The sequence below is a fragment of the Paramormyrops kingsleyae genome, chromosome 12 (assembly GCF_048594095.1).
Source record: "Paramormyrops kingsleyae isolate MSU_618 chromosome 12, PKINGS_0.4, whole genome shotgun sequence".
Classification (NCBI taxonomy): Eukaryota; Metazoa; Chordata; class Actinopteri; order Osteoglossiformes; family Mormyridae; genus Paramormyrops; species Paramormyrops kingsleyae.
The window spans coordinates 17,073,302-17,097,569 of NC_132808.1; the positions used below are offsets into that span (position 1 = coordinate 17,073,302).

At 40.3% G+C, this 24,268-nt stretch overlaps 1 protein-coding gene and 1 long non-coding RNA gene across 2 annotated transcripts in view; both read left to right on the plus strand.

Moving 5' to 3' along the window:
* The first annotated feature begins 426 nt into the window (after window positions 1-426).
* On the plus strand, window positions 427-1,252 carry LOC111845339 (uncharacterized). The gene is made up of 2 exons (XR_002838595.2): window positions 427-826; window positions 924-1,252. It is a non-coding gene; the product is annotated as an uncharacterized lncRNA (long non-coding RNA).
* Window positions 1,253-19,612: 18,360 nt separating this feature from the next.
* Window positions 19,613-24,268, plus strand: part of LOC111845340 (rho GTPase-activating protein 7-like) — a 57,303-nt gene continuing 52,647 nt past the window's right edge. Inside the window, exons 1-2 of the mRNA XM_023814686.2 lie at window positions 19,613-20,167; window positions 21,727-23,126. Of these exons, the coding sequence (XP_023670454.2) occupies window positions 21,906-23,126 (1,221 nt within the window). The 5' untranslated portion in view covers window positions 19,613-20,167; window positions 21,727-21,905. The remainder of the gene's footprint in view (window positions 20,168-21,726; window positions 23,127-24,268) is intronic.

A 24,268-nucleotide genomic window follows, 5' to 3' on the forward strand; every position in this document is an offset into this window, starting at 1 on the left:
TACATGTCATGTACAATATCTGCTGTAGGTTTGATTTCATTTACCAGCTTGGGACCTGGGAAACGCAGAGACACATGGACCTGTGAGGAATTGGAGGCCTTGTTTAAGCATTCAACCAGTACATACTGGATTCCGAGACAAGTGTAAAATGCACATTTCAATATTCGCTCTACAAGTATTTCAAGACTTTTTCCCCTCTTCAGTATTTCTTGTTATTTTCAAAAAGCATTAATTCATTATCAGACACGCTTCATGAGTGGTTTGGTATGGTGTGCCTGCTTTTGAGTCATATTTAATTATTGTGTAAGATATCAAGTAGCAATGCAAATAATATAAATAAGAAAATATATTTGTAAGCTAACGATGTGTCGTGACCAGTAGGAGGAAGCATGTGGGAGCAGACTTATGAACAAGCAAAAAGCACTTTATTAAGCTAAAAAGGGGAAAATGGCAAATCAACAGAATGACAAGGGATCCAAATAGGGAGAACAGGGAAAGGCAGGACACTGGGAACATGGGAGTACAACATTAATGGCAGATCCACAGGACTGGGAAGGACTTAAATACTAGACTAACGAGGGAACAAACAGGAGGCAGCTGGGATTGCTTAACAAAAGGGCTGGAACAAGTGGTAAGACAAACAAGCTCCAGGTGTGTTTTGTTAGAGCCACGCCAGGGAGGAGACAGGAGGGGCAGATAGGCAGAGTGTGACACAATGGCTATAAATATTGTAGTTGCAAAATAGCTATGAGAGAAATCTGGAGTTACAGGATATGGACGGCTATGAGAGGAAGCTGAAGGTTGACAGTGGCTATGAAAGATTAAGGTAAAGCAGTGTTTCCCAATAATCCGGTCCTCGGGGACCCACGTTGGTCCATGTTTTTGCTCCCACCAAGCTCCCTACCATTTTTGCTCCTTCCCAGCTCCCAGAAAAATGTGGACTGTCTGTGGGTGACCAAGGACTGGACTGGGAAACACTGACCTAAAGGAGCTGGATGGCTAGAAGGAGGAGACTGAAGCCACATGGTCAGAATAGTTATGGAAAAAGTGAAGCTGAAGCTGCAGGTCGGAATGGCTATGAGAGATGTTTCTGGGTTGGGGGGTCTGCAAGAGGATGATTACCAATAAACACTTGATGAACTGTAGTGAGATCATCCCAACAGACTGTTCATGCAAAATTTTTACCTGTACCTGAAATCATATGAACAGTACAAGAAGCATAAGTGACTAAACTATTAAACACAGTACTGAACATATGTGGAGCCTTATTACACTGCATTAATGCACATCGGTAATCATGACTAGAAATGATTTCTTAGTTGAGTATTTTAGTCATTTTGCGGCTAAAACCACAAAACCATCCTGAGCTCCAGCAGCTGGTTAGGAACCTTGGTTTAATATGCGTTGCATAATTTTCAAGCTCAAAATCACTTCTTTTTGAAAGATTTCTCCAATTTTTGATTTATAGATTGTGCTAATAAAAGGAAAAAGTGGAAAATTGCTTGTAATTTCAATTGAGTGGAAGAGTCATAAATGCATCAATGAGATGGATGTTAAGACTTGTGGAATATTTCATTGACTGTACATACATTATGCTCTGAAAAAGTGTGGGCTAGCTATGTAATGCAGTTTGAGTTATTTCTGTTGAAACAGTTTCTTAATTCCAACAAGTATATTTTTGTGATTTGATTAATTGACATCAGTCACTGTATAGTGATGGCAGATAATAATGATTCTCACTACCCTTGGAAAATTACAGCAATTTATCCTACTGTTCATACAGACGCTAATTTCGCTGGTATAAATTATTCCATGAATTATACAGTTGCTTGTTTGTGTTTACTTCTTAGGACTGACCCATAGCCACAGACAAATAATTCTCCATCATCAGTGAATTTTTCATCCTGTCTCAAATTTAGGTTTCATTTATAGCTTTGGCCTCTCTTGAGAACACAGATTTGTACCAACTTTTATAATTATGTACGATATACAGTTTGCTTCAAGTTAATATATAAAAAACCATAATGAAAGACTCATGTGAATTAATACTGACATACATCTGCATTCTTTGGTGGGAACAGGTTTTAAACAATGGCACCATTTCTTTCATGAGCTTTACTCTCCATAAAGGCTGACATAATTCTTATAAACCCATTGGTTTAATGGGCATCCTGATTGAATTTCTGCCAGCATTTCCATTACTCTCAGCGGTTTTATGTTAAAGGTATGGTTATCATGGTAGGATTATCACACACTATAGAGCTATGAATTGTTTAAGCCCAGTACCATTAAAATATGACACAAGTGTCCTTAAAAACTGTATGATATAGATGACTGGGGAAAAAATGTTAATCTTATTTTTCTAAGCAGGTTTTCTTTTATTGTTATTTTTTAATGTTTTAATACTGGATGGTATTTCCTGCAGCCTCATGAATTGCTGTTTAACTAAGCTTGGTTCTCTTTTGCAAAAAGTGTGATCCCCTGTGTGTGTGTGGGGGGGGGGGGGGGGGTGGTCATGTATATGTTATATTGTGGAGACCAAATAAAAACCTGTCATTTTGGCATTGTGGGTACCATTGTTTTGGTCCCCATGAGGGAAACTCAATTTTATAAACATCAAAAAAACTAAAAAGTCTTTTAATTTGTTTGGTAATTCATGGTTAAGGTTACGGCTGGGTAGGGGTTAAGGTTATCATTGTTGTGGTTAGGGTTTTGCCCAAAGAAATGAATGGATCGTCCCCAGAAAGATATGAATACAAATATGTGTGTGTGAGAGAGAGAGAGAGAGAGAGAGAGAGAGAGAGTTTGTCCATTTGGATCTCTTTGAGAGACTCTGTCTCTGTGGCTTGCTTGCAACATCCCAGTGGTGTTGGCATTGCCAGCTCAATTATGCCACACTGGTATCACTCTGCTCACTGAGGCTGGTTTGGTATCATTTGGCTCTTTAATGCTGTGTCCAGCTGCACAGTGAATTACTGTTGACTTCCCCAGCTCACTGAGGCTGCATTGGTATCATCAGCTCTCCAAATCAATGTTAAAGTTGTGCTGATTTACATGCTCACTGGAGATATGTTGACACCCCCCAATTGGATGTTAAAAAACAGATGTTAAAGCCGTGCTGATTCCCCAGTTCGATGAAGCTACATTGGAGTCACCTGCTCTCCAAACCAGTAATGAGGTTGTGTTGATTCCCCAACTCTCTGAAGCTGCGTTGGAATCGCCAGTTACCAACCCTGGGGTGAACATTCAGAGGGGGACACGTGTACCGCTCACAGTGCCGGGTGCATGGCAGCCTGACATTTCTATTATAACACCCAGCAGATTATTTATTTTCTCCTGCATTGTCTTCCATTTCTGTCTGTTCTTATCTGCTTTTATATTCCCACTCATTTGCCTTGACCTTGCGTACTTTCTGGAGTTGTTTTTCAACCATGCAGAATAAAATCTTGGATAAAAAAAGAAAAAAACACTGCAGTGTTTTTGCTCTTCATCTGCTGAATTGAGCAGATTTCATGGCAAGAGGTTAAAGACCATTTTATGTAAATAAGCTGACAAACAGATTTTGCATAACATATAAAACACTGCATGTGCATATTTATATTTGCATGAAGCAGAGAAAATGTCATGTAGTCGTCGGAGAATCAGCATTACTAGCATATAAGGTGCATCCTGTTTGTTATAACAAATTTGCCTTTATAATAATTGTGCCCAGTTGTGATGGCTTTGTATTGTAACTATATGTTCATAGACGTCACATGACCTTCACATTTCACTATGGGATTGTGGCACCATGGAAAGATTAACCGATGTCACCAGCAATGACATCATTTTCTTTACCACTGTATGTGTGTGTGTGTGTGCGTGTGCATGGTTATATATATATATATGTGTGTGTGTGTGTGTGTGTGTGTGCATACGGTTGCTAGAAAATCTTTTTTTCTGTCAACTTTTCAGTTAGTCCGATACCATCTCGGATAGAAGCTGAAAACCTCCATGTCATTTTGCTGACATGACAACTGCCAGTCTTTATGTTCTCCTTTGGATTTCAGAGATAATGTTTTTCATCAGTGGAGGTCTGCTTCACTGAAAGTCAAGACTTGATTACAATTTGCAGTTAGGTGCCTAGAATATTGGCTAGTCAATAAGAATGCAGGACCAGGACTGAGGTGCTTTATAATAAAAGCTTAATTGTGCCTTCAGGCATTAAACTGAAGGAGATGCTCAGCTAATGAGCGTTTACGACATGTCGCAGTTATCGACTTGCGGGTATTTCGGAAGTGTACAGCCGGAAATACCATTAGATATTTAGTAAAGTTTCTGAACTCGCATAGAAGTTAAGTTTAAAACGACAAATGTGAAAACTCAGGAATGTAATTACAACAGCCCCAAACAAGAGAATTAAAATTCAGCTTCTGTGTGTCAGGGGACCCATGATCTAGTTACACAGTGCTATAGAGCTGTGTTTACACTAAATTACAACATTTATAATTTTACCAGATGTATTAAAGGGCCCTGGATTTAACAGTCGGATTTCATTCATCCTTCTCAGGCCTAATATTTGCAAAAACTCATTTAAAAAGGTCCTCAGTGTTTTCTATAAAACGTCAGTTTTAATACACTTTGAATAGAAGATTAAATCACCATTTAAGCTCGCTGCTCCATCTCTAACCACATTCAATAAAATTTAATCTTCTCAATTATTTTATCCAAACTATATTATGTTCAGGAATTAGTGTGTACCCACATCATCTATAAAATAATAGCAAAAATGATGGTTAGCTTCTCTTCACCATACAGAGGAGACGAGGAGTGCCTTAAAAGTGTCACGCTCGCACTCGGGTGAGTACACAAGTGGCAGGTGCCTTCCGGGGTGCACGATGTAAATGCGTGTGACAGACGAGTGAAATGCAATGAAGCTTGCAGACAGTGTGTAATCGACCATCCCAAATCCAATGTGAATGTTTGTTAACCGTACAAACAAAATAAAACACCTTCTCCTGAATGAACAGGCGTATTTGTATTTAGTTAGCGACTATATTTAGTTTATTATTTAGTTTGTGCCGATTTTTTTAAAAATAGGCCAAGCCACAAAATGTGAATTATTCTTACCTACTCTGTCCTAATCTAAATGTCACCCTATTTCCATTATCCAAGCTTTTATACTGTGTGTGTGTGTGTGTGTGTGCGTGTGTGCAAGCGGGTTTACCTAACCTTATGGGGACACAATGTCCCCATAACGTGATAAATATGCATTTTTTTTCCCTTATGGGGACCGGTTTCCTGGTCCCCATAAGGGAAAACTCTATTTTATAAAAAACGGTGACTGCTATGAAAAAACTAAAAATGCAAAAACTCTTGTATTTTGTTAGGTTACTTATGGTTATGGTTAGGGCAGGGTAGGGGTTAAGGTTGTCATAGTTAGCGTTAGCATTTTTCCCATTGAAATGTCCCCATAAGGATATGTTTACCGTACATGTGCGTGCGTGTGTGTGTGTGTGTGGCTTCGGTTTATATTACTTTGTGGGGACCAAATGTCCCCCACAATTTAATAAAAACCTGTTTTTTTATGTTGTGGGGACCATTTTCAGGTCCCCACAAAGATCTGTGAATGCAATCAAAAAAGTAAAAATGCGTACATGTATACTGTATGTAAGTCTGTAATTCCCCACTTTATTTAAAAGCATAGTAATGGTTTAATTCATTTGCACTCCCTGATTCTCCTTCCTGAAACCATTGCTTCCCAGGGTTCAGTACAATAAGCAGAGAACCTCACTGTGGAACCAGGATGCTGATGGTATACCATCATCCTAAAATTAATTGTGTAAATGCCCGTTTGCACGTGCTTGTGTTTATGTGCGAGGCCAACAGGTCAAGGAAAATGACAAGGATACGCTGTCCCTCGCACTTAAACTTTAACCCAGCTATTAGACAGAAACACTGACCTGCTCAGTGTCAGATAATGGATCCCTTTCATTAAAAGAATGAAATTAACATAACTCAAACCTACTGTGTAGGGTAGCTATCAGAATAAGGCGTAACACCTTCTGTCTTCACTATTCATTTAAATTAAGCATTTGTTGGGGTTCAAGTTTCCTGCCCATAATAAATCCACAATGGCAGTGGGGTCACTAGTTCCTAAACGACTACAAGATCCAAATTAATTTAAGGCATAACATTAAATCTGAATAAAGAAGAAGCAGGGAAATCAAAGTTTTTACAGGATGCCCTTAGGATACAGCTAAAGGTAAAAATCCTCTGCTCTAATACAAGAGAGCAGGAAGATTAAGCAAAGGAAGAAAAAAAAGATTAAAGAAATTGTCTTCTGACTGATAATAATCTCGAAAGACAAGAAATTGAAGATGAAAAGACAGACGGGGTGTGAGGACTGTGAAGACGAAAAGAATGGTGAGCAGGGTCTGCCAGGACCAGCCTTTCAGAGGCCGTGCATTATCAGGAGGTCAAGAGGTGGATCTGTAGAAAGCATGGGATGGTGGGGCAGGGATGTGAGGGGCAGGGATGGAGGGGCAGGGATGTGAGGGGCAGGGATGGAGGGGCAGGGATGTGAGGGGCAGGGATGTGAGGGGCAGGGATGGAGGGGCAGGGATGTGAGGGGCAGGGATGGAGGGGCAGGGATGTGAGGGGCAGGGATGTGGCTGAGCCACGGAAACCCAGCATGTATTGAAAAAATACGGAGTGATGTGAGTGGGGTTCACATCCCATGTGTGTCCGTCCATCCCTCCGTCTGTCCATCTTCCATAACCGCTTCCCGTTGAATACAAGGTGGCATTGAGCCTGCAGCCCTACCCCAGGCAGTGCAAGGTTCCTGGCTGCGGACTTCCTGGATGGGATGTGCGACGTCCATCTAATCCCTTGAAACTCTTTGTTTCGTTTACAGAATCATATTTCACTGTTCAAAGCTGAAACTATTAGTCATCAATCACCCTGGAACATTTTTTCTCCCCTGTGTTAGAGATATTGAGATATGCCCGTCAAACCTACAGCCCGTTTCATTCTCACAAATCAACCATCAGTGATGTCATCTGATTTGTAGGCCGTCAGCGAGGAAAGTCAAAACGACAGACAGCGCACCTCTTGGACTTTCTCCTCCCCAAGTGTGCTCTCTCATGCTGCTTCATACAGACACGATTCTCCAAATATGTTCGTACGTCTAACCCTAATGTAGACCTGCAGTCAAATGATGGATTGTTACATCTTTAGCTGTTTACTACTGAGTCCCAGTCAAATGAAAGTAAAGGTTATTGATATGTTTAGTCTCAATTACCACACTTAGTTTCCTACTTGTGCAGAACAAAATATATGTGCAAATAAAATTTGCATCCAGAACTTTATCTAATGTTACATAGGGTCACCAGACCACCTCTTTTTCACATACTTGTCCTCCTTTTTGGGACCTAAAATGCCTGAAATGTCCTGGATTTCATTTTGTTTCATGTTGACATTTGCTCTTTACAGTCAATATACTTTCTGTATGCATATCTGCGTTGCTTTGACGCCTCTTTGCGTCCTACTCATGGTGTCCTCGTTTTTGCAAAGCAAAATATGGTCAGTCTAATGTTACAAATCCCTAAAGTCATTGGCATGCAGCACCCAAAGCTATTCCACACTCAGGAGATTGCGTCCATTACTGCAGTCTTGTCATATTCGTGCTGCCCCCTGCTGGTTGTTTTTACAAATAAAACACAAGAAATGTGTCACCTCTTGTACTACCACTAAAACTTTTCTAATGTCTTTTATTTTACCACAGTTAAAAATATTCAGTGTAAAATATAGTGATTTAATTTAGCCATCTTCTATAGACAAGTAGAGATGAAGGCTTTACACTGTGGAAATTGCATGCTTCCTGTATTGACGCTATGCACCATTAACTGAACTACAGAAACAGGAAATAGATTACAGAAGTGTTGACTTATCATGTATGTGTCATTATTGATTGCAGGTTGAATTGGCAATGCTATAAACCTTTCACTTTTAAAAGGCAGTTTTACAGCCTGACCACAAGATTATTCGTTTTTATATATCTTTTTTTCCATCTTATTTTACTACCGATAGTAATTTAATCTTCTCTTTGTGGGATTTTTTTTTTGTTTCTTTGCATTTTTGCTTATATCAAAAGAAGGAACAATTTTAAGAAACGGAAGCATGATATCCCAGCTATATAAATGCAATCCCCAGCCTCGGTGTACACCAGGCACAATTCTGCCGAAAGCCCTAATGAAAACAAGAACAGATTTATTGCTTTTTACTCAGGAAGCTCAGGAAGCAGAGTAATGTGTGCTTCAGGGTGTCATCCACAAATAAACAGCGCTGCAATTTTCCTAAGTGGCTGTACTAGTGGATCGGGATAAATCCGGGGCTTTTGGGAAAACCATTCCAAACGGCTATTTTAAGACCTGTCTCAGCAAATTGAAAATAATATATGAACTGATCTTTTTGTTAGTCCGTGTGTGCTTTCAAATGAAGGCAAACAAAATGGTAATCTCTCTCTGTGTATAGCAGATTTATCCTGACTGAAAAGGCCTATCATTCACAATATCTGCTTTTCAAGGATTGTATGGCTTTCAGGGGGATGATGTCATGCCACACAGCAGATGAAGTCGCAGTGCCATAGCTCAATCATTGCATAAATCATTCTCATAAAGGCTATGCACTCTTCTCTAATATGTGTGAGCTTCTGCTCTGGGTTTTCCCAAACTCTCCATGGAAAATTCACTAAGAAAAGAACCTTGAAACAGAATGTTTCATTTTCTGGATTATTATGGGATGGTCACATTGGTGTTTGAAAAAGAAATCCTAGCTATCAGTTTATTTGATGTTGACATTTAAAGTAGAAATCAAATCAAATCGAACATCATAAATGTATTCCTGCAATAGAACTCAAACAAGCTATCAAAAGAAATTCACAATAGCTGTTTATTCCGTGCCAATAAATATGTCAGACCAATCCCATTAAATAGGTTTTCCTGTCATTAGAATTAAAGATTAGCGTGTGAAAAGGCTATTTAGAAGGTCGTCTGTGGCCTCTCAGTGTCAAGTTCACTCTGTCGGGCTCTCGTGATGTTTGCCGTTAAATTGACGCTTCTGGCACATGACTTTTGATATCACTCCAGAATGCCAATAGATCACACCGGACACAAGATGTCCAGCATTGTTGCAGTCTACTGCCTCTGGAGGCTTTGAACAGCACTGGAGCTAATCACTTTATTGAACACAGAGACTGAAAAAGTATCCGCAAAGGACCCTGGAGCGCAGATAGGACACATAAATTAATTAGAATCAACTACAGGGCCATATTACAGTAATTTAATCTCTGTTTTTGTGTTCTTGTTGCTCATTCTAAGCCTTGTCTCAGGCATTTTTCAGTTTGCAAATAGTCCCTGAAGCTAAAGAGTGGCAGTTCATTTGGAATGAATTTGATGTTGCATTGTTTGAGATGTTTTTTTTTTTTTTTCCTGAAGGAGCATTCAAAGTAATACATGTAGAGTGTATGGAAGTGATATTACTGAGATGGGGCCTCTGTGTGTGTGTGTGTGTGTGGGGGGGGGGGGGGGGATGTATATCTTACATTGTGGGGACTAAGTGTCCCCATAATATGATAAAAACCTGTTATTTTGATGTTGTGGAGACCATTTTTTCAATCCCCACAAGGGGAAACTCAATTTTATTGAAAAGAAACTAAAATTGGAAATGCCAAAAGTCTCATATTTTGTTTGGTTGTCTATGGTTAAGGTTAGGGCTGGGTAGGGTTTAAGATTGTTATTGTTGGGATTAGGGATTTACCCACAGAAATGAATGGAGAGTCCCCACCAAGATGCAATTACAAACCTGTGTATGTGTGTGTGTGTGTGTGTGTGCGTGTGCGCGTGCTTGCATGACACTTGTACAGATGCTCTTCTACTTACATAATTTTTTTTTTCTGCGCGCCAATTCCTCCTAGTACGACTTCTGGCCGCTACTCCCGCCGCGCAGCAGCGTAGCGTGCATACTCCCAGCATCCTAGCTCTTTGTACTTGCGTATACCCTTAAAATGATGTTGAATAACGACTTACAAACATTTCAAGTTACGAACGGCTTTTCGGAACGTATCTTGTTCGTACGTAGAGGATCATCTGTATGTTTCCCCTGTGTGATGTGGGTTTTTCTCTTTGCCTAATGTAGTCCAGCGATGCGAACTCATTCGAGTTGGCGTCTCCTGCCTATAGTGTGTGCATGTGGCGTCCTGTCTACGGTGTTCTCATGCCTTGTGCCTTATGCTAGCTGGGAAGGATCAAAGTCCGTCTCTCTGACCCTATAGTGGGTACGTACATGGAGATGAATGGATTGTAGGATGGAGAAAGACAACTGGTCATTTTTTTGTTTGGAGAACCTTTGTACTGTTGGGATAGTTTTAACTAAGCACTTAATAAGCCAATCGTAACTATTTTCTGCCTTTTTAATTTGCTGTTTTTCAGGGTTTTTATTATAATTATAATTATAATTATTATTATTAATAATAATAAGAAGAAGAAGAAGAAGAAGAAGAATGTATATTAAGATGAGTATTTTTCATAGTAAACGATTAATTAGATTATATTATTATTCAACTTTGGTTTTCAGTAACAAAGTTAGGACAGATTAATTAGCTTGAATTGCTTAAACCTAATCAAATTAGTCTTTAGATCTTACTCTTATTTGGAAATACTGCCCCTTTCCTGCAGTTAATGGAACATTTGGTTCTGGACTTCAATGTGTGTGAAGGATAGGGCAGCAGGGATCTGAAGTAATTTATTCAGCTCTATCATGAGATGGCTGAGATCTTCTCTAATAGCATAAAAGCTCAGCAAAATGTAGGAGAAGGAGAAGGCTGGTGAATGATAAGCAGCCAAAAGGAATGGTTTGTATTTTTGCTCTGAACTCTGTAGAACACTCAAGTGTATATTTCCAGAACTTTAATGTGGCATTACAGAGGTCATTCTCTAGTATAATGCCATGAAAAGTTTTACTATTGATGATCCTTTTTTATTGTATATTTGAGGCCATGACAACAGAAGAACACGTGGATGACCTTATAATAGAATTTAAAAACAGTGTTAAAAATCAATTGTGTTACTGTTTAGTGGTTCAGTCTTAATAAAATAACAGTATAATTCAGTATAATTAGATTTGTCATTGATATCTGAGAATTAATTTTTCACTGAATAATCATAATTTAATAAATGTACAGCACTTAGCTGGCTGTTGCATACCTATAATTATGAATGTCATATGAAACACACCTGAATGCCTTTTGTTAGTGCTAGGCACTTGAACACTATGATTATATACCATAAATAAAGTAATCTGAAACAATGGCGAAGCTTGTCTGAGATCCTGATTTAAGTGGATTTTCTGGGTTTAGCCTCTTTTCTATCGACTGCAGTAATTACTAAATGAGGAGGAGCATTAACTGGCCAACATTTGGGTTTCTATTTGTCTTTAATGAACTCGGCTTCAACGTTTCTTCAATCTCAGCGCGATTGCGTGTCATTTATCTCTCAGGTAGTGTGTGCGGACTGTGATTTCAAACCCAGAAAGTCAAAACCAGCCATATAAACACCTCATGTCTCCTGGCTTTTTGTGTATTGGGCAGGAAGGAGAACCTCTGAGAGTTTCAGAGACACCTGAGGCTTTACATCTGAATGTGTCCTCCACAGACCGGGCCGACCTCAGCCCTGCTTCTGAATCAGAGCCACTCGTCTCCGCAAACTGCTGTCTCTGGAATTCAGGGAAATAATAAAATAAAGGCTGACACATTACCCTGGGGGGGCAGGTTGCATTTGAAAGAGGAGAGCTCTGTTTGTCATGATGAAATCACTGAGATAAATTGTCTGCTTCTACCTCTGATACAACACGTCTGTCTCTCAGATGGGGCCCTGCTCTTGTCCTCAGTGGTGACTTTGTTTCAATGAATTTATCAGATAACTGGAGGTCCTTCAGAGCATTTTGAGACCATGACAACAGAAGAGCACGTGAATGAGCAGAGAGGCAGCGTTAAGGAAGAGAGGGTCAGTGCTGAGGTGGAAGGTTCGTCTGCAATTCTTTATCCCTCCTTTACTGCATTTATGGCTAACTGTAAGTTTTCATTCAGTATATCACTGCTTCTGTGTTTTGTGAAACATTCTGGAACCTTTCTATCAAACAGATATACATGGCAAAACTGGCTTATAGGCCAATGGAACAGATTTGTAATGGTTATTCTGGTGTTCTGTAATTGTAATTTTTGTCTTGTTTAACTTCATATTATTAAGCATTTTCACTGCAATTTTGTATTAAGATTATTTTTAGTATTGTCCATGTTGGAAGAAAAAAAAAATACTATAGACCACACACATAATCATTCTATAGTCTCAAAGGTTCCTGGTGATAGGTTAAAACAAACAAAAATAATAATAATTATGTATACTTCAGAACTAGTCACTTATAGCTGGTTAGTTATTGGTTAAACTGGTTTATTGATGCAAGATGGTCATTGTGAATTTAAATAGTAATTTTTTTATTCAAATAGCATATCCTACATTATTTAATGGCATGCTTAACTGTAAAGTAGGCATAATTTAATGGTCATGAAAATCTGTGATAAACACATCACACATTCTGACTACAGCCTTGCCAGTAATAGTTTAGGTGAACTTTAAACCCAACTTGTGTGCTTCTGAGCATGAAAGGTAAAGCCAGACCTGACCCATAATGCCAGCCGTTGCTGTGGAAGCATGTTGTTTGTTAGTGTGAGCAACAGAATAAGCATTTGGACTGGCTGTTTCCAGGATGTTTTCTGCCACAGGGATACAGCACTGCAAATCCCCGATGGAGTTCTGTGGGGAATGTTGCTACACTCCAGCTGCAACAGCTTGGACTGGGATTCGGAAGCTGAACAGGGACTAATGTGTGTTCTTCTGGCTGAGCCTGAAAGTTTTCAGAACTTTGTTGCTGATGTCAGTCCACAGACCTGTCCAAGTATTCCTTACGAAGCAAGAATTACAGACAGGTTCTGTTACAGAACATGTTTTTTTAATTCAAGTCTGCATTTGCTGATGAATCGGCCTGTTAAGCATAACCCATAAATCAAGGTTTTAATTATATTCTCTCTGAGAATACCAGGAATGGTTTCCCACTTAGAATATGATGCGCAGTTATTGTATGCCTCAACTGACATCGTCAATACACAAGTGTATAATTAAGGCCAATATAGGAAACAGCTTTTATGAAGAAGAGTTTATGAGAAGTAGTTCAGTCTATTGTCTTTTATTAAGTATAAATGTCCCCATATCTACCATACTTGTGTGGTGAGCAAATTGTGTGTGTACTTATTTATATATAGATATACAACTACATAAATAATTAAAAAGTCCACTAGAATAAGCTCCTCAAGCTCCAAGCAGACAGGAAAACCATACATATTGCAAGACGTTACATCAGCACAGCCCTTACTGTGACATTATTTGTGAGCTTCCATAGAGGGAGACCGGAGAAAATGTCTCAAAATCTGTTTGAGAGAAAGACATCGGTGTCCGTATAAGCAAATCTAAATCTCACGGTCCTCCACCGTAAAGTGACTGGCATACATTAAGACCACTGGGCAGGCAAAGTGTGTCTGCTGTGAAAGGAGCTAAAATCCTAGCATGGTGTCACATGCAGGAAGGATCTGGAGACAGAGGAATCCGTTTAGTCCCCAGAGGGGGGTGTTTATTCACAGTGTGGCAGAGGTGGGCGGGGGGGGGGGGGGTGAAGTCTATGCAGGCCAGGGCTGCAACTGGTTTTGGCGAGAAGGTCCGTGCAGTCAGTCAAAGCAGAGCTTCTCTCTCATGTTGCCTTAGTTTGGGAAGATTCTATACCAGCGTTCCTCGGGGACCCCTAGACGGTCCACGTCTTTGCAGAAATGTAGACTGCCTGGCAGGGAGTAGGAAGGGGAGCGAAAACGTGGACCATCTGTGGGTGCCCAAGGAATGAGTAGAGAAACACTGCTCTGTACAGCTCCGCAGAGAGCCAGCTCGATCGTCTTCAGCGGGCTGTAATAATTGACTACCAGCTGAGTGTTGCCTGGGTGCTGTCTGGCCTCGTTCCTGCCCCCGTCCCAGAACGGTGAAGGACCTCCTGAGGTCATCATGCTGGCACTTAGCACTCTCCTGACGGACATACACCACTGCGCATGACCCAGCTGAGGCCTCAGTCTATGTTGGGTCCACGAAGAACCAGACAAAAAGACATTGTGCAATGCCACGTGTACGACAGACATAAAACAATGCAAATACATCTTCACCAGATCCACGGGGGAATGTTGTTTTGATGGACCAGCGAACACCCACAGTTGGCCCCAGACGGGAATATTTTTACCTTAGATTAATAGAAGGCTGATTGAATGCTAGGATTAATAATTAAAGTGACCTGAAATTTATGGTGTTGCTTATCTTACCTACTGGTATGCAAGACGGGTGTAGAAATTTCAGTTCCTCTTTTTTTTACCTAATAATTTCCTCCTATTTTGCTGCATGATTTTCTTTGCATTGAACTATATTTCTGATTAAATTAACGTTTTAATTTCTCTGTGCCTTCCTGACCAGTTAGATTTCTAAAATTCAACAGTGCCTCAGTATAAGCATGTACTGATCACACAGTGTTTCATTCAGAACTCTTTGCAATCACATCTCATACATCATCCATCCATGTTCCAGCTGCTTATTCTGGACAGGGTCACGGTGGAAATTACACCCTATATCGTATAAATCATTATTTTAATCAATGGCATTCATCTGTTCAATCTCTGATGTTTTTTTTTCTCTTTATAAATTCTTAATGATGGTTAAAGATCCTGTAAACATACAACACAGCAAAGCGTTTGAATGTGATGTCATGTGACTTGGTTTGATTCTAAATAATAGTACTGCAAAATATAAATGCTACTGGTTTTTCCGTTTTTGAATCTTCGTAAGTCACCCAAACTTGGCTGGGGGGGGTTACTCCTCCCTTGTGTATTTCCTTTTTTGCCCTCCCCTAATTCACACGAGCTCCTGGCTGAAATGATAAAGTGGGAAACAATGCCAAAGGAACTCAGTATTCAGGGTGACAAGGATGACAAGGAGTGAAATTAGGAGATAGAGAAAGGCATAATTCATTTTGTTAATTGTTGAGATTATCGCCAGTTTCACTCTGGTTGTTGGAGATGGTGGACGGCCTGTCCTTTTAGGCGGCACAATGCGGCCCCTCTTAAGCTTTCATTGCTCTCTTTAAAGGGCACTTTATGGTGATAAGGATCTGCAGCTTTTGTTCTTCGATGAAAATATGAAAATGGAAGAAAAAAAAAGGCTTTCACTTTTCTAGCTTTTCATCGTTTGTTTGGACACTGACAAGCAGAACAGCATGTTTATCAGCCTTGCAGGGAGACATGAGAACCATATTAAAAAGTTAAGCTGCATGCATTTCTTTTCATAATGCATTGGATGCTTTTCTACTGCATTATTTGCAGTATTTATATTGCACATATGTGTCTTAGGAAGACAAATTGAATGATGTTTAAATTGTCTTCACATTGGTGTAAAAGTAGGATTATGTCAGTGAAAGCGCATTAGCTAACCATTTCAAAACCTCTGCTAAAGTCACCCCAGGATTTGCAGCAAAAATATAATATACCCATGCGTTTCTTTCACTTGACCACTAGTACACCTCATATGGTTAATCAATACCTCATTGACTTTTTTTTAACTAATTAAATGAATTAATTGAACTGGCGGTGAAATGTAATGAATACATGGAAGGGCTGAGGCTTCCCTGAGGAGATGAAATACAGGAGTAGATTGGATGGTTACTGGAAAATGCTGGGGTGACGTTAGGGGAGGTTTTAAAATGGCCAAGCTAACACATTTTGACAAACATAAAATCATAGTTTACACCGACATAAAGATAATTTAAACAATTTTCTTTGGCAGCTTAAGACTTCTGCACAGTACTGTGTATATATAGTAAACCAATGCTAAAAATAGCAATAAGCTTATCCTACTTGTGTGTGGTACTTAAGGCTAATGCTAAGCTAAGGCGTCGCATAATTGAATCCAAACCAAATAATAATCAATCTGTTCTCACACGTGAGCCCAGCTATCGAACCTGAAAAAAACTCGACTCTGTCACGGTGCTTTCTGTAAGGATGAAGTGGTGAACTAGCGTTTCATGGGGCTATAAATTGTGAGTGTGCAGCATACAGTCCTCCTGGAAAAATTTCACTTGCATCCGAGGTATTTCCATATGGGGCAAAATATGGAGGGGACATATGGTTTGAATCTGTATTCTTTAGCCACTGGCAAAACAGAGCTTTGTCCTGAAAGCCCCAAATAAGCGTTATCATAACATCAAGATCCTTTGATTAACTGCCGTGGCAATGGGGGTTAATTGCAGCCTTATAGATGACCTACGCCTGGCAAATCTTTTCTAATTTAGCAGTTATTTATGATCCTTATAATAACCAATCTAGTGGTTATTTACGACCTTTACAATATCTAATCTAGTACTTCTTTAGTATAATGAACTTTAGGAGTTTCTGCACAGAGGACAGAGAGAAATCTATATTATGGGCATTAGAGACTATATCACTTAATGTAGTTTACTTAATGTAATTTTGTTTGTTCTGTTATAAATGTGAATTAATTTTTTGGGTCGATATGTTATTGCCAACCTTTTTATTGGTTTAAGCTGCATAGACAAAATAGCAAAAATTATGGCTGCAGCCCAGTAATAAGGCTAAAGAAACTACCGCTACGAAGAAAAGATGGCAAGTGATTTCTTCCTGTTCTGTGCTTTCAAAATATGCTTTCCAAAGATGTTGCAAAATGTTTGTAAATTTAATGTTGACCCCCAATTTTTAAGCATGTTTGTGCAAGACATTTTTTGAGATCCTAGTAGGATTAACATATACTCACTTGTTAAAATGTCATGCCCCATTCAGATCTATTTTCTTCAACATCACGTTGATCCATTTCAGCCGCATGACTTCCTGTTCCCACGACTGCCTCTCGCCATTGCTGTGGACTGTTGACTGTAACCTTGTGACCATGACTGTTTACATAGTTATTTGTGCTTGCTGTCAGCAGGACATGGGAGCTATCAGATACATGTGACTATTCAAAGGTCTCATGTGTCCGCTATTTACAGTGCATGTTCTGAAAAGGCCCAGCTTATTCCCATACTCCATGTTCAGTGCTCTGTAGTCATGACGATATGAACACTAGGGCAGCAAAGGGGTCACATAGGGTGATCTATGGCTGTAATGGAAAATAAAGCAAATGCCATGCTTTACACTTTTCTCATTTTGAACTGAACTGCATCTGGTCTGAGTCTTGAGTCTTCAGTGTCCAAGCAGTGACATATAAGGCTTGGTATGATACCCCAGAACATCCTGATTCCGGCATCATGTGGAAGAGCTAAGAATCAGCAGTTGAATTACATTTAACCTTTCGGTTTAGTCCATGACTGTACCATTGAGTTTGATAATGTTGTACAGTGTGCTGTGATAATTCAACGCTCATGGACTTGTTAGGGCAGCAAACTGATTCGTTTCATTCTGTTCATTTCCACCCATAGACCATTGTGACACTGCTTTCCGCTCGTCGCAGTTACCCTGTGCTGTAATTCATGGAAATTCATCCCATGAAACCGTAACAGTCCAAAAAGGACCGCTTTGCCAAAAGTGGACTCAAAATAAAAGTTTTATTCAGGAACCAACAGCATCCACCAAAGTTTCCTATGGGGGCAAGATATCATATCATTTCTCTTCACAATTCAGTCTGGAATTTTCCAATAATAAACTGTATCAGAGAGGAATCTGGGACCACTTCCTCTGAGCAGTCCCACTGCGACTCACAGACGCTAGGCCTAGAAAATCTAACAGAAGCAGCTTCTGAACACCCAGTGAATGGCTTATTCTTCACCAGCTCCGCCCCGCAGACTTCGGGGGGCGCCATTGCACATCAGGGGGCTATTTCGGTTTAGCGACCAATGAATCACTTGGATCTTCAAGAGATCCGTGGCCTTTCACTCTCATTCACCAGGTCACAGCCTTGTTCATATGCAATGTGTTTTTTTTTTTCTCACCTTCACATCAACAGCCGTTTACTCATGTTCATGTCAGCAAGTATGTGGTCTTGCCATAACGTCATAGTCAAGTCAGGACGGGACCACCTTCAGGTTGATATCTGATCGGGCCTGACCGTGAAAGGCAATCTCACTACACCAAAAGTTCCAAAAGCCAATAACAAACACAAAAACAACACAGGAAATATTTCCTGTGTCATTACTAACACTGTCCAGCGCTCAGAGTCGAAGGATTTAGTAGCAACTCACACATGTGACTCCCAAGCTGCAGGGGTCAAAGGTCACTGTCCTCCCAGGGCAGATCTTGCAGTTCCTAATCCTCAGTGCTTTTGGAGGCAATTCAAAGGGAATAACTAATAAGTGACTAATGAACCCATGAAACAGCTTTTTTTTTGTTTGTTTGTTTATGGAAAACATTTTACTGTCTTGCCAGAGGGTCTCGTCAACACAAAAAATGCATGACACATGCTTACTGGGCGTGTAATAAGATGCAGGAGGTAACCAGCTGGACAGCCCTGCATTGCATGTGTGGGGTCAGAGGCCTGGATTCAGTACTTGGAGTGTCAGAGACATGCCCTTACTCTGCCTTGTGATGGTGTGCTCTTGTGGACTTTGGATGTTCTTCCACACCTAACAGAAACAGGGGTCATGACATGATCCATCATCCACACACAAAAGTACTCTTAGCAATACTGATGTTAGGAATCAAAATACAAAACAAAAAGAAATTCCTTTATGCATTACTGTGAAAAAGTCTTAGGCAGTCCAAAGAATTGTTGAAAGCTATTTATCTGGGTAATAAGTGCATATTTGCTCAGAAAAAAAACACCAACATTAGAATAATAACAGTAAGAATTTCTTCTGTTCTCCAAAAAGTTACTGATATGTGGAAGAATAGTGCATTGTTCCCAAACCTCTCCTCAGGGGCACCTCAGCCATTCCATGTATTTGTTACATTTCACCACCAGCTAAATGAATTAAACAAAGCAGAAGTCAATGAGGTATTGATTAGCCATAGAAGGTGTGCTACTGGTCCAGTCGAAAAACACATAGATGTCTTGGATGGATGATGCAAATACCGGAGAGAGGTTTTGAAATGGCTAAGCTGATAAAATTGACAGACACAGTATCATAGTTTAGCATCAACAGGAAGATCTTTAAAATATCCTTTTCTTTGACTGCCCATGTCTCCATATTACTGTAGGCGATATTTCAACCAAGTAGTAAAAAAAACTTATAATCCTTATATACAAATAAAAAAAACTTATGATACTTGGAGTTAAGCTAATTTAATGCAGTTAATGTGATAATTAAAATAGCAAATAAGCTAAAACATTCAGTTATTTAATTAATTGTATGTTATTTCATATAAGATGACATTTTAGAAACAAGTACATTTATAAAAATAATTACAAAATTGTTAAATTGATTTTCTTAGCTGTCATTTCCATTTCATATTCGCAACATCAATATGGTAGACAAGTATTTAACTGAATCTTAAACTCAGCTAACTGAAGGGGGCTGAGTATGTTTCAGCACACGGCACATTCTTCCAGAAATGTCCATAAATGTGCCTCGATGTATTTTCTCTCACTCTGTTTATGCAAGGATGCTTGTACAGTTACAAGCGACCGTTAAACAGCTCGGAAAGTCACTGCCAAAACACTGCAATCTCTCTTGGATAGCATCCCGAGGATTACTAAGCTGCATGTCTGCTTTTAATCAAAACTAAACAGCCAGGCCGTTTCCCAAGCCCGAGAGATACTCTGTGCAATTTACAGGAAGTCGCGATGCAAGGGAAGAAAGCTAGGGAGATAAACAGATGAGACGGAGGAGCGGCAGCACAGCGGTGCTGAGCGTCGGGAGCGAGAGGTGGGCTGGGAGGCGGGGGGAGGGTCCCACGGCCGGGATCTGGGCGTCTTGACAGGCTGGACCCAGCGCTGCTCCTCCGAGGGCTCAGTGTCAGCAAAATCCTAATGTGATCAAGATGGAGACTGACTGTCTTTGGGCTTCTGCCGCTCTGCATTTGTGCGGATCTGGAGGCTTGTCAGGAAAGGTAAGAACAAAGATTGCTATCAACCTTGGACATGGATATGAAGTCACTTCATGGGAAGGCTCTTGTTTCATTCAGGATTTTGTACACTGTGCAGCCCAGCTAACTCACATATTACTTTTATTTCTCACAAGAGTCTGTGTCTGCTGCTGCACTGCTGTCTTGCCTATTTCATGCTGGCTATTCATCAGTTTTTCAGATCTCAGCTGATGAGCACTCAGGTCATAGTTTATAGGTGTAGAAGTTGACATGTACATGACATGTTTTGCTTAAACCTTTCGGTTAAAGTAGCTGTTTACTGCAGTTCTCATTCATTGGTTCAATATATAGAATTTACTGTAGTGTCAGTCCATAATATTTATTTAATCAGGTGCAGCTGTACCTTTCTGTCTGGTTTAGCTTTATGATCCTTTTATATGATGCTTAAGAATCTCTGTGGCTTGTCTCTCAGATTCAGCTCTCGGATGCAGCTGTGCAGTTGATCTTTCTGGCTTAATTTCTAGTGTATTACATATTCCCAAGACATGCCTTGCTCAGAAATGAGAGCAGCATGTCTCAGCTCTCCACTGTCCTCCCAACATCGAGTCTGTTGTCACCGCAGGCTGTCCCTTCTAGCGGTCAAGTCAGGGCCAGTCCAGCTAGGTAACCCATCATGGGCAGAGCAGAGTCCTGACAGCCTCTCCCCCTGTTCGTTCCCCGGAGCTCTAAGCCAGGATGCCCACCCCAAATTATTAAGGGCTATTAAGAGCTATAACTGCTCATCTTCATCCAAAGCTAGATCTGCTCCGGACTGCCGGCTTGAGCTGTCAGGGCGGACAGGATCATTGACTGCCCAGCTGAAAAAAAAGAGAGAGGACTTCCCCAACCTCATGTTTCGTTCTGTTTTCAGCTTTAATTTTAAATAGCCTAAAAGTGCTTGAAATCACTTGCACTGAGAAGAAACTAATTCCAAAGATCAGGAACACATCAAAAAAGAGAAAAATACTATTACTGTGTAAATGAACAATATAATATATTTTGTATGTTTATTATTTATCTCAGTTTTGACAGTAAATTTGCTCTTTCGTGGCAGTTTAATCCTAGATGCATTGTATTCATTTTTGAATTACTTCTATGACATTTGTAAAGTGCAGTGACCTGTTCAGTTATGCTGTATTTACCCATAATAAATATTGTTAATTAGATTTCTTTAAATCTTATTACATTCCCAGGTAGTAACTCAGTCCTGTCATCTCTTTTCCTGGGTACGAATGCATCAGTGCTATGCTCTCGCTCCTTCTTATTTAAGGACTTTGCTAAAATTATACTGTCAAACTCATTTTACAGGCTTCAGTGTCCCCCCCCCCCCCCCCCAACAAATCACTAATTGCTTTTAGAAGTATATTACTTAAGTGAACAAAATATTTTCTTGTGGAAAACATTTTTTTTTCTTGTCTTTATGATGGAATGACTAACTGAACTATTTTTTGAATGCATTTCTGAGGTTTTGATAATTTGCTTTTCATTTTATGACAGTCCATCTGTATTATCTAACATAGTAATTCCTGATTATTCTGTTACAGTCAGTTCCAGAGATAAAAGGCCAGTTTGACCAGTGTTGAGTTTGAACTGGACCTCATGAAGATTATATGACCTACCAGACAATGCCAGTCATTTGACCAAAGAAGTCAGCTGATCAGTACTGGATCCGAACTGGACCTCATGAAGTTTGTATGAAGTGCCGTTGGACGTCAGGTCAGACATGTCAGTTACCACAAGGAAGAGGAGCTGGGGAGAGCACGTGGCTGGGAGGGCTGGGCTGCAGTACAGCTTCGATGATCTGGATATCATTTGCTGCTATGGAATCACACATCAGGACATAAAGTCTGGCCGTGCCTTGTCCCACTCTGGCCACAGGGAGAGATGCGTCTCAATGCCGGAGTGCCGGAATGGAGTACGGGATCTGGCCCCAACTCTGGGTACAGATGAAAATGCCAACTACCCCGAAGAGGGCTGCTGCGCATCCGTGGAAAGCAGAGGGGAGATACCGGCCTGTGTTTTACACAACTTTTCCAGTGACCCCCACAAGGGCACTCAGCGGGGGGGCCTAGATAAAGATAAAGACAAGCCTCCCATAGTGAACCAGCATGAAGCTACAGGCCAAGACCACATTAGCGGCTCCCAGAGCGATGAGCAGAAAGGGAAAGAAAAGCTGAAGCAATCTGATAAAGGGGGTCTTATCCTGCTCCGGTTCTCCGTGGAGGCGTCTGGCCTGCAGGAGAAGGAAGAGGCGCGGAGCCACGTTGACGTGTCTTCAGAATGCGATGTCGGTCTTCTGGACCGTGTCGGTCTTCCAGGTCCTGGTAATTCTCCAGCTGATGCTGGTGTTCAGGGTGATGCAGGTCATCATAATGTGTGTCAAGACAATGTGTGTCCTTCTCAGAGTAACGGAGACACAGAGTCGCCTAATAAGCTCAAGGAAATTTCCACAGACGGGCCAAGTGAATTTCAGAATGGGGATTCTTCAGAGCGTGTGCTTCTTACCCAGAACACAGAGCTAGAGTCTAACAGGAATATATTGCAAGAATCCAGTATAAGTGAGGAAATCACAGATGCAGACTCAGCAGATGATATGATCAGTGATGTGATATGTTCTGCAAAGGAGTGTGGCCAAAGGCTAGAGGAATGTGACGCTGCAGGTTCCGGCAGTGAGACTGAGGAGTTCTCTGCTTCTCAGGAGGTAGATGGGAAAATCGCAAGCAGTCATAGTGAGGCATCGGGGATGGAGTTGATCAGACAGGCTCCGTCTTTTGGTGATGTGGACTTTCCGTGTATCCTGGGAGATGGCGTCATTACCCATGCCGTCATGGATGTGGATGGGGATACTGCCTGTGTTGAGGAATGTGAGAAAATTCAAATTCCAGATGTGAACAATGAGTCGGGCGCTCTTATGGCTGAAGATGTAAAACTACGTCAAAGGCAGGTAAGTTGTTCCCCGGTCTTACTAAAATAAGTCACTCTGTCAATGAACTTGCCCACCTTCTGTGTGTTTTAGCTTCGTACTGGATGTCGTCTGGAATTAAAATGTCATCCTTGAGAAATGTATTCCACAAAACTGACCACAATGCACAATTACTATCATGAGAGTCACTCAAAATACAGACATTTTTTTGGCACAGAAGAGATGTAATGGATGTGTTTAAATTAGTTTCTGTGAGACCTTTGGTGGTAATGTGTGATCTTTGGTGGCAAGTGAGACCTTTGGTGGTAATGATTCAGTGCTTTATCTGCCATCACTGATCCTGTCAGAATCATATGCTTAAAGGGTCTTATTAAGGAAGCAAAGATTACTCAGTCATATTTACACAAGTCCATATGGATTTCACAACAGCCAGGAATTTTAGGGCAATTCCTAAGATTTATTCACTATTGTCTACCCTAGCAGTCATGATGTTAGTAAAAGATAGGGTGGGGTTTCAGAATTTGGGACATTTAAAGTATTTAAAGCATTTAAAGCACTTAAGGCATACTTGTGGCATTTATGATAATGAATGTTCAGTTAAGAGATTAAGAGTTTGTTTTGTATACAGAGAGACAATGTCCACAAATGTGGTTTGTCGATGCAATTTATAAAATCAGATTTCCCCAGAAAAATTAAAGGCATCTGTTGTTTTCAAAATATATGGCAATAGCAACAAACCACAGTTGTCTAGGCGGAATCATTAAAACTGAGGAAATTATTTTGCTAAAGTAATTCTCATTAGAGATTTTTGGTTAAGGAAACGGGGAACCGCAGATTACAGGCAATCAGCAGGAAACCAGCAAGTATCTGAACAATAGTTCAATTGTACTTAATAAGGGTGTTTATTATTTTTTATTGCAGACAAGCGAGATGCTAGTTTTCTTGTGGACAAAAGAATAAGTAGTTACTAATTTCACATCTGTATTAAGAAACGTTCAAAGACAATAATTCCAGTTTCATTGTTGAAAGCATAAAGAAACAGGATTTTATGCTTGGCGGGAAGAGCATCTCACTCTAGATAAGATAATAAGCTGAAAGAAAACAGAATAAAGGCTGGCGTTGGCTCCCACAGGAAGCTACTGTTTTTAATGGCTTATGAGTGA